Source organism: Gavialis gangeticus, unplaced genomic scaffold, assembly GCF_001723915.1.
Source record: "Gavialis gangeticus isolate Ggan-Ray unplaced genomic scaffold, GavGan_comp1, whole genome shotgun sequence".
Classification (NCBI taxonomy): domain Eukaryota; kingdom Metazoa; phylum Chordata; order Crocodylia; family Gavialidae; genus Gavialis; species Gavialis gangeticus.
In genome coordinates, this window is record NW_017728992.1 from 157177095 (window position 1) to 157188150 (window position 11056).

At 43.7% G+C, this 11056-nt stretch overlaps 2 protein-coding genes across 3 annotated transcripts in view; both read right to left on the bottom strand.

Moving 5' to 3' along the window:
• Positions 1-1771, bottom strand: part of LOC109305062 (cytochrome b-c1 complex subunit 7) — a 26660-nt gene extending 24889 nt beyond the window's left edge. Inside the window, exon 1 of the mRNA XM_019527963.1 lies at positions 1706-1771. Coding sequence (XP_019383508.1) covers positions 1706-1724 — 19 coding nt within the window. The 5' untranslated portion in view covers positions 1725-1771. The remainder of the gene's footprint in view (positions 1-1705) is intronic.
• A 2570-nt stretch (positions 1772-4341) lies between these two features.
• Positions 4342-11056, bottom strand: part of MTERF3 (mitochondrial transcription termination factor 3) — a 36680-nt gene continuing 29965 nt past the window's right edge. Inside the window, exons 6-7 of one of the 2 annotated variants that reach the window (XM_019527966.1) lie at positions 8704-8865; positions 4342-4600 (exon numbers count right to left, since the gene is read on the bottom strand). In XM_019527966.1, the coding sequence (XP_019383511.1) occupies positions 4406-4600; positions 8704-8865 (357 nt within the window). In that variant the 3' untranslated portion in view covers positions 4342-4405. Of the gene's footprint in view, positions 4601-6404; positions 7922-8703; positions 8866-11056 lie in introns of those variants that run through there. The other variant, XM_019527967.1, reaches the window with a different exon arrangement.

An 11056-nucleotide genomic window follows, 5' to 3' on the forward strand; every position in this document is an offset into this window, starting at 1 on the left:
TTCTGGGCGCCGCACTTCAAGAGGGATGTGGACAACATGGAGAGGGTCCAGAGGAGGGCCACTCGCATGATCAGGGGGCAGCAGGGCAGGCCTTATGAAGAGAGGCTACGGGACCTGAACCTGTTCAGCCTCCACAAGAGAAGGCTGAGGGGGGATCTAGTGGCCTGTTACAAACTAGTCAGGGGGGACCAGCAGGCACTGGGGAAGTCCCTGTTCCCCCGAGCACTGCCAGGAGTGACCAGGAATAATGGTCACAAGCTGGCAGAGGGTAGATTTAGGCTAGATATCAGGAGGTGCTACTTCACTGTCAGGATGGCTAGGATCTGGAACCAACTTCCAAGAGAAGTGATGCTGGCTCCTACCCTGGGGGTCTTTAAGAGGAGGCTAGATGTACACCTTGCTGGGGTCGTTTGACCCCAGTACTCTTTCCTGCCATGGCAGGGGGTTGGACTAGATGATCTACTCATGTCCCTTCTGACCCTAGAAACTATGAAGTATTCTCCTAACAGCATGGTTTTCTAGAATAGGAATACTCAGCCTCCATCCCATGAGCCAAATACAACCCATGAAGCCATCCCATATGGCCCACAGGGCTCTCCATGGGACAAAGGAAGTTTGGCAGCTGGGTAGCAGTGGCCATTACTACAGCAACCCTCCCCCTGCTAAATTCCCAAACCTTATGCCCTGTACAGTCAGGCAGGACAAGCTGGGTCCCCTTCCCCTGCTGACTCAGCCAAACCCCCTTCTTCCTCCTGCAGGGCCAGGCTCCCCACCTCCCCCTTCCAAGCTGCTGGATGGAGACTGTTGTGCCTACCCTGCCGCACTGGACTGGAACCTCCCAAGGTGTTGCCATTACAGAAAGTGGTGGCACTTGATAGAGCAACCATCTCAAGTTGCAGCAAGAGAAGTTTAGGTTAGATATTAGGAAGAACTTTCTCACTAGGAAAGTAGTACAACACTGGAACACATTACCCAGAGGTGGTAAGCACCATCAGAGGTTTTTAAACCTCAGGTAGACAAAGCCCTGGCTGGGATGATGTAGTTGGGGCTGGCCCTACTCTGGGCAATGGGCTGGACCAGATGACCTCCTGAGGTCCCTTCCAACCAGTATGTTTTACAACTCTATGACACCTGCACCTCGCTACCACAATCCCTAAGCCACCGAGCACCCAAAGGGCCAGTGGGTGCTGTCCACTCTGCTCCATGCCCTCCCTTAGCACTCTTATTTTAAACTGTTGACCATCACTCCCATTCTTTTTTCATCCCAAGGAATCAATTGCCATCCTTTTCTGTAGCCTCCCCACCTGAGGCAGCCTAAAAGGTTACATGGATGCACGAGAAGGATGGCAAACAGGCCTGGTGCTTAAACAAACATAACTCAGGGCTAAGCCAGGCAGCCACATGACAGGAGTTAAAGGAGCGAAAGACGCACAGTCACGTGCAGCTCCACCTCTGCCCTGGGAACCACTCCTTCCGCCCTTCAGCGCAGCACCAGGGCCCCGCTCCTGGCCCGTAGCTCCCGAGAGCAACAGCCAATAAGGAGCCGACGTGAAAACGAGGCCAGGCGTTATCCCCAGACCCAGCTGAGAAGTCCCACACGACCCCCGCTCCCAGAGCCGCTCCCAGCCCGGCCCCAGGCCGGCGCCCCGCGCGCCACTGCAACAGCGGGGAAGCGTACTGCGTCACGTCCCCCGCTTCGCCTCACCCGGTGCCCTTGCCGCCATCTTGACTTAAGTGAGACGCGGTGCCTACTGGGTACACTGAAAACGTCCGCACTGGTAAGCGGGCGGCGCGATCAGGTGGCTGGCGCTTGCGCATGCGCCATGGGCAGGGTCGGCCGCCTCAGGGGGCGGGGCGAGACTTGTCCAGCCCACAGCGGTTGGGGAGGGAAGGGGGCGTGACATGCGCAGTGCAGGGCCCGGGGAGGCGCAGGCGCTGCGTCTGTGCAGACTGTGGCCGGACGTTTGGAGGAGGGTACTGGGGTCCCATTTTGCCAGATGTTCGATAACTCTCGTATTTGTCCCATAATTTCATACCCTTGTAGCATGTACGATCAATAATAGTGTTCAAATGTGCGATATTTTTTGAAGCAGCTCATATGCAAAGCCCAAGTCATTCTCAGTCTTACCTGACTTCCGGGTTTGCTGTCAGCGCTTTCAGATGACTGCTTGCTTGCCTCCAAATAAATGCTCCAGCACGATACCAAAAGGTCTCATCTCTGAACCAAGAGTTTTAGGTTTTTGCATTTCTTGTCTCAGACCAACACAGCTACTAAATACATCCCTAAGACTTATTTGCATAATTTTTCAGAGTATGATAGCTTTTCAGTAGATATGATAATTTTGAGCTTCCAATATGATTTCATATTTAAGACCTGGCAATGCTGCTGGGGGCTGTTCCACATGCCCCGGGGCTCCTGCCCTGCCACACAAGCATGGAGCAGGCACCCTTGTGGGCTAGGGGATCAGGCCTTAATCGTGCCCAGTTAGGGAGGGATGGCAGCAAAGCTGGTGCTTGTTGGAGTTTCAACCGAGTAGCAGACGTGATCTAGTTGGACCACTTGCAACACTCTTGAAAAGTAGTTTCCTAGGGGGAATAGCTATGGCTTTCAGCCCCTAAGTTTCCAGCTTCATAAATCCTGCAGTCGGAGACAAATCTTTATGAGATTTTCAGTGACATTCTACAATGGGGTGCTCAACCTCTAGCCTATTAGCCAGATCCAGCCCATGGGGCTTCCCATAGAAAACCAAGAAAATTCACTCTTTGCTTAAGCGTAGAACCCCCAAAAAGCATCAGTGTTAATCAGATAAAACATCCTAAACTTTTAAATCCTAATTTCAGATTTCTTTGCTTTATAGGGTTAAAGCCCAAGATAAGCCCCTTAACCTGAGTTGTCCTGAATTAACACTGGTCAAGACTGATGCTTTGTATATAACAGTTAACAAGAGGGGCAACACCACACCCAGTCAAAGCCATTTAAAAGTGTCAGTAGCCCAGAAATCTTGTTGGTTATGCTGTGTTAGGTCCTTCTGTCAGACAGTCCAATTAAGAAAGTATTTCATATTCCTTCTGCCACATGGCCAAAGGTGATGGAAGGAAGATGGGTGTTTCTAGTGGGAGGTGGGGGATCCCTCCTGGCCACTGCCTTTTCACCATTATCAGGTAGAAATATTTGTTATTAACTGGTAGCCATGTAAGAGCACACCAACAGTCAAAACAGCATGGAAATACTTATGTTTATGATGACCTCCCATTTCATTAACACTGTCTTAGTAAAATGGCATTCTGCCCTACCTTCTGTCTCATTTAAAAATAATTTTTATTCAAGATGAATTTCACAAATATCATGATCATAGTCTACAGATAGACCGCTACAATTTACATTCACCTGACAAAGTTCTTCAGTGTTATTCCATTACATGCAACCAGAAGTGCTTGCTTTTCCAACTTTATTTTCACATTTTTGGGGAACAGAGGGTGGGGGGGATGGAACAGAAGAGGGATAGAACCTAAGTGGGGATAAGAGACTTAATACTCTTCAGCCTTAATACCCTTCATTCAACTTGTCTTTGTAGCAGATAATGAGTGTTCATAATTCTGAATTAACTGAGTGCCACCAATTTAACTGACTATCTGAATTTTGCCTATTGGTATTATAATATCCAACATCACTATAACTGAAGATTAGGAAAATATGCTACTCTTCTTTTCAGTTAACTTTGTGCACTTAACAGCATTTGGTATCTGGTCAGCTGATTTTATAAGATGTTGAAAAACCCTTTAGTGGGAGGGACATCATGTCTGTTCACTGATTGGTTCTCCAGATCTTACAGTCTGAGTTTTCAGTCTTGTTCCAAAAGGTACAGCTATGTTTTTCCAGACAAATCAAGTTTTTAATCTCACAGTCTATTGCAATATGTCGTTGTGAGGAAAAAGTAGAAGAGACTCCATTTTATCATGCTTTACAAAACAATTCCCACCTTTCTGGCCTATCAGTCCTCAACATTTCTTGTATGTGACTATGCTTTCTCATCAAACTTCAAATTGACAAGGTTGGAGGTGCCCGGGGCAGCCCATGAACAACAGTATGGTGCAGTCCATAAATAACATCATGGTAACTGCTGCTTTATAAGTTTCTATGTTCCCAGTTGACTGCTTCATCCATCATAGATATGTTATGATTTCATTACAAGATTTACATCAATAACTTACTGAATGTGCTTACGCCCTTTTCCACTTTAGTCTGGAGTTAAGTCTTTTTTCTTATGCACTGTAGTTATTTGATAAGCAGTAACTTTTAAAACAGTAAGTGAACAGCTGAGAGACTGAAAAAGAAAGCAATTTTTTTTTCCAAAACAAATTTATTCCACAACATGATTCTATTCATTTTTACATGTGTTACTAATTAAAGTGTTTTTAAGAATTTCATGAAATCCTGTACTGAGGCTTTGGCAATCTCTGTACAAAACACCTCATTGGGCACAGATACTAGTTTATCTACAGAGATGTAGCTGGGCTGTCTTGGGTCATACTGGGCTCTTCCCAAGTATGTAAGAAACATGTGTCTCTCTTTGATTTTTAAGAGACTTGAATTGAAAACCTATGAAAAGAAAAAAGAGAGATGCTGAATTTTATAGGCACGAGACTAGAAAATACATGTAACACTGAAGAGTTTTGTACATAGACAACACAGAGTTAGGAATGGTGAGTTGTGTATCGTTTACCTCCCCCACATATACTAGCACTCTTTACAAATTAATACTATAACATTTAAGCTGAAATGGTCTAGAAAATAAAATGGGATACAGCAAAAATAAAAGGGAGTTCAGAGCTAGTGCCAAGAATGATTAGTAGCAAGGCAAAACTGTGGAAAGGAGACAAATAGGGTGAGGACATGACAGTACAAAATAATGAATGCTGGAAGGACAGGCACACTTTCATAATATATAAAATCAATATGACATGCAATGAACCTGACAGGTAAAGATAATGTAACTAATAAAAGAAAACATTCTTTATATAATATATATGTTTGTGGAACTCAAACAAGATATCATCAAGGGAAAGAACTCTGTAGGATTCAAAAACAGGGTGGGACTTTATACAGAAAACAAGATCCATAGTTAAAACAGCCAGGGTTAAAACCACAGAATTCTGACAGGATTAAAACTTCTCTGCTTCACTGCGCAATGTGGCTTCTAAGACAAATTACAGTATTTACTCAAATCCAAAGAGCTGTATTTCCCAATCAACAAGGGGAAAAACCCCCTTATCTTAGATTTGAGTACCAGCCCGGTTCCGGCTTTGGCTCCAGGTCTGGGCTGAAGCCAGAGCTGGTGCCTTCCCCAGGCCAGAATGCCTCATTTGGCAGGGCAGGGGTAACACAGGGAGGAGACGCTATTTTACTATCACGAGGCGCTACTTCACAGTCAGGGCAGCTAGGATCTGGAACCAACTTCCAAGAGAAGTGCTGGCTCCTACCCTGGAGGTCTTTAAAAAGGAGGCTGGATGAACACCTTGCTGGGGTCATTTGACCCCAGTACTCTTTGCTACCATGGCAGGGAGTTGGACTTGATGATCTGCTCAGGTCCCTTCCAACCCTACCAACTATGAAACTATGAAACCACAGGGCATGGAGGCAGCCTGCCCCCCCCCCCCCATTCCTTGCTCCCCTCCATGGACAACTGGTGCCTCCTGAGTCTGGGGGGCATCAGTGGGGGAGGAAGGCTTGCTGAGCATGCCTGCAGCACGGCAATGGCAGAAGTGCCGGCACTTCCGCATGCAGCACAGTAGAGCTCTCCATACCCCACTACCAGCCAGAGTGCTCGCTATCGGGGGGCGGGGCTTGTCCATGATGGATGAAGCTTTGTCTCCCCGGAAAAATGGTGAATTTGCATCATACAAAACAAGCTGTAAAAACAACAACATTTGGCTAGTCAAACTGTTGGAGCAAATTAAGTAAAACACAACATCATTAAGATTGACAGTCTCCAGGTCTGAAAGGATGCACATACTCTCCTGGTCTTAATTAGATGAGGAAAAATTACTGTTTTGGCAAACAAGAACTTGTGGGGGGAGAGGGCAGGAAATGGGACATGAAGGTATATACATAATGCTGGCCCCACAAGAATCCAAGAGCTGACACTTGTGAGTAGCCAGACAAGTAACCGTAGCTAACTTGCCTCGAAAGCATGATCTTGTCTTCAGTTTCCCTGGGACAGAAGGGAAACTTTGCAGGAGGGTCTGACGGGAACCACAGGCAGAAACTGCTTTTTAACCTCTTGAATCTGGCTAGGGATTACATTCTTCAATTTAAGGTGCAGGGTAAGAATAAGTTATTCTGATATTTTCATTTGCTTATTCTTATATTTCAGTCTGTATCTCAACATATAGTTACTTATTTCTTAGGATTGTTGTTTGTTTGTTTTTTTATAATAGATCCTTTTTGCTGTCTTTTTACTGCTTATTGTCAGTGTTAACTGCAATTCCAGAGCATTTGACCATATGGGCTTGCCTATTCTATGGAAATGGAAATCCATCTTTTCTGAGTGCATAAGCAGACAAAGGTGTGATTCTTCTTGCTGGCAAAATTACTTCTGCTAAGAACTGGCAGGGTCTGGGTGAGACCATTGAGGCTGAGTCACCATATACCAAAGAGCTGGCCCCTGACACATCTTAGCCGGTTTACAGTGGTAAGAAGCAGAAGGCAGGGAGGAAGTTGGAGCTGACAGGTGCCCCTGAAAGTATGAAAGCACCTTGAAAGTGATCTCAGAGGTGCACCTAGGCCACTACTGGGGTCCTATAATACAGATCCTATTACAGATCTTATAGTAAGGATTCCAAAGGGGGAACATTTGTCAGGAGCAGAATACCATACTAGATTAACCACTGGCCCACTCCAGTATACCAATACTTGTCTTCCCTGATTGAAAAATGTGGTCTAAATATCACATGATACTAAGCAAGCACAAAGACAGTAAGAGACTAAAATAAGGATAAGCATACTGAGATCATGTGGTTATACAACAAGGAACACACACAATTTGATGGTTCTCTTAAAAGTTATCTTTTCTCCCCTTGACTTCCCATAAGCCAGAACTGAGGTTTAAAAGGATGAGATTCTGCCTGCCTCTCCCACTGCTCAGTCTTGAGGCAGTAGGAGATGATGGAGCCAAGAGCAGAAAGTTCTGGGAGCTTCTTAAGAGCAAAGAACCATGGAGAGAGATGCAATAAAATGCTAAAAATGCACTTTGAAGAAAAACAAGAGACGATGCCATCATGAAGAGTGCATGAGGTCAACAAAAAGGAAATGAACAGTACCTAAGGCAGCAGAGTTCAAGGAAGATAGGCAGTGAGGCCATAGGCCTTAGTGTTATAGAATGTGAGCAGAGAAGGATGAAGAGGTGAGCTTTGGAGAAAGATCACACCAGATTTTGGCACTGGAGGGGAAAGGGGGAAATCACAAGCAGAGCTAAAGGAGGGCCACCTCCCCAGTTTTTACTTAACATTCCCTGTGCTTAGTCCTGATTTCTTGGTAATTATTCCATATTATCCCACAACTTTTTACTCAAGAACAGAGATATTAGATTAAGTGACATGACTACAGTCCCTTCCTTCCTGCACTACTTCCCTTGTAGTTAATAAACTGCACATTACTTTTATTTTAAAAAGTTTCTCTTTTCCAGTCAACAGTGATCACATTTCAGCAGTGCATGAGATTATTCAAACATATTGTTTACTTTTATTAAAGGGCAATACATGTAAGTTTTATGAACATATTTAAACTAGACAGCAGAGGAAAAAATATTAAATTGAGGGTCTTAACTATTCATGCAATGCTTCAATGAAATTTTTTTTGTAGATTTTTGCTCCAACAATCAGCTGATAGGTCACATTGTGAGTACTTCACTTTAAGAAGGAGCTAAAGGCTAAATAAGAGGGGATACTTTTCTGTTTTTTCAATTATTTAGAAAGAACACTCTACTGTTCCTCATATTTAGGCATCAAGTTTTAAGTCAGTGGAGAGGGAAAATAACAAGGGGTCCATAACAGATATTGATTTATGTTGTGGATCAAGCCAGTAGAGATCAATGTGAAGACTTGTTTTCTACAGCAAAAGAACTTATTCACTGGATTGAGTGAGGAGAAAAAAAAAAAAGCATTAAATGAACCCATGAATGACTTGTGCCCCCAGCAGCTGGTGGGGCACAGTGGGGGCGGGAGTGTGGTGGCAGCAGCAAGAGCCCAGTAGCTGTAAGCAGGGGAGCTCCTGCAGCCGCCGCCAGCTCTGTTGGCAGGGGGATGGGAAGGGGTGAGCACGGACCAAGGGCAGCAGCCAGCAGGGATTGCAGACTGCCTGGAGACCGGCAGCAGGGTGGTAAGCAGTGGTGCCTGTTTGTAGGGGGTGCACCACCACAGTCAGGGGGCGCATGTGCACTTGTGTACACCCCCCTATATGTCGCCCCTGAATTAACCCCCAAACTGGAATTTTTAGTCCTGTTGCTGCACCGAACTGGACACTGATGCATGATTGCTGATAAAAATTGTTCTAGCTTAAGCAAAAACACAAAGCTGCCACACAACACTTGAAAAAGCCTATACATAACTGTATAATTCTGACCTTACTGTTGGCCCAGTGAAGACTATAACCTTGCCTGTGCCAACAGCATTTTCATTTGAACTAATATTTAAAAAGTATCTCACCTGAGGGAAGTTGGTAAGGATGTGATGGGGAATGCCCATCACATTATGGACATAGTCAAATGTTTCTGTTAATTTCTTTTTGTTTGCAGTTAAAATCTTGGGTATTTTAAGGGCAATATGTTGAATTTCATTAGGTCGAAAACCTAATTCAATCCGACACACCTGGGGAGGAAAAAAAATAGTTTTATCTTCACAATGGAGGTAGAAAAATCTGTTTGTTATTCTTATCAAAGTGTATGATTTAGATCCTTTAACAATAAGTAGCACAAGTAACTTATACTTTCCAATCCCTGGGCATCCAATTATCTGTATCTAAACTAGGGTGCTTGCCCACTTTAATCTATCAGCTCCTGGAGGGCAGAGACTAAGTTTCTTCATATTAGAGAACATGGATGAACCCCAACAACACTCACCAAATAAGGATATAAGCATTTGTTGTCTAGTATCAACAAACATTACTTCTGCACTTGAATGCCCCAGTGTAATCAAACAGAGATTCTCATGGTCAAATTAATGTTTGATCTTGCTACTCGTGTTATGTAGGAGAATTATTATTCCAATTTCACATATGAAGAAAGATTTCAAGAAACTTGCTGAGAAGAAGTCTGCAGAAGAGCCAGGTATACATCCCAACTGATTTAAGTATCTCCAGCCTGTTCTCAACTTTAATTGTCCTAATTATGTCCACCATCTCAGACTCTGTCTCCTTTCTATGCCTTTAACTCCATCCAAATTAGTGTTTTTTCACATAAAAGGTGGAAATAAGAAACACAAGGACATGGCATTTCTTCCAGTAGTCCAAAGTTTGTGTGTCAGGTGATAAGAGGTGAATCAGATGTTGAGAGAAGTGGTCAGATTTGCTGACAGGAATGCAACCCTTTGCACAATATAACCACTTCTACTGTGATACAAACTCATGACTCCCAAGGTGACTGCAACACCCTTTGATCTGCACACACTTCCAGAATAGATTCCTTCGAGTCCATGGCAGGTCAGAACTGATAAATTCCTAAACCAGATAAACAAAACGTAATATCCTGCTCCCAAATGAACAAGCATCTGACCTGAACTTAACCTCTGGGTACACTAAAGGACAAGCATATCCATTTTGCAGCTAAAAATAATTACTTCCTTGTAAATGCTACTGAAATCTGTAAGAAATGGATGACTTGCCAGGCAGGCATTGTAATATGCTGAATTCTTCCTTTGGCTGTATATTACACAGGGCTCGGGGAAAAATGCTTATATACATGTAAAAAAAACAACCAACACCCCTCTCCCCTCCCCACACACAAACACAAACCCAAGTACCACAACCCTCATTTTTCTGGTAGGGAAACAATTTTAAGGTCAACTTGTGGACCAGTTACCTTAATTCTGACTTTAACCTACTAATAAATGTACTAGGGTTACAGCAGGTATTTTACATGTCTTATCCATTTAAATGTAGTTATACCTCAGCCTTATAGCAGGCAGACATAAAATGACACTTCCTAACACGATAAGAATTATGACTCTTATAGTAAATAAAAATATCATGGCCATGTGAGACATGTCGATACAGAAATATCCAGTCACTGGCTGCCTGTTACTGTAATCAGGTAAACACTGACAACAGACAGCACTGTTAAAAACAAAAGCTTCATAATCACAAAAAAATGTTGGTACTAAAAGATTAATAGTATTTAAACAGAAACACCCAATTCTGTAATAACTAGTTAATTATCCTTTAGATTTGCAATTACCATATTTATTCTCCTACCACATGCAGAATTCCTGCCCAAATTAGCTATCTAATCTAATGGAAGCTGATTTCCATGCCAGAAGGAAGGCATAGGGATGCTGTAATGAAAGACAGAGATTGTGCTGCCTTTCCAAGTCCCATGCAGGAGAGGCAGAGTGTAGTCCAGGTCACTCACCCTCTACTTCCAGCTCCAAAGCTCAAGCTTTAATCCCATCAAAACCACCACTGAACTGGCAGCAGCTTTTAGCTGAGCATCAGGTGTTACTGTGTTGAAGCTTGATTTTGGGAAGAGGTATCGCATGTGCATGGGGTTGGGAACAACACAGCCAGCGTAAGCATTTGCTGTGGCTAGGAAGACCCTGGAAAAATATCTTTTTGTTTCCAAAACAAGTCACTTATTTGGGGGCAAGTGGTACCATACATATTAGTCATTTTTTTCAGGCCCCACTAAATTGTATTAATACCGGAAAACAGCTAATGTACAGAGCAGTCCTGCCTCCCTAATTTCAGATAAGACATTTTAAAATTAAAGTTTTTATAAGGTTACAGACCTGAAGATTTCAGGCGTTTATTTATCCAAACAGATACAAGCACAGCAGAGGCAGTGAA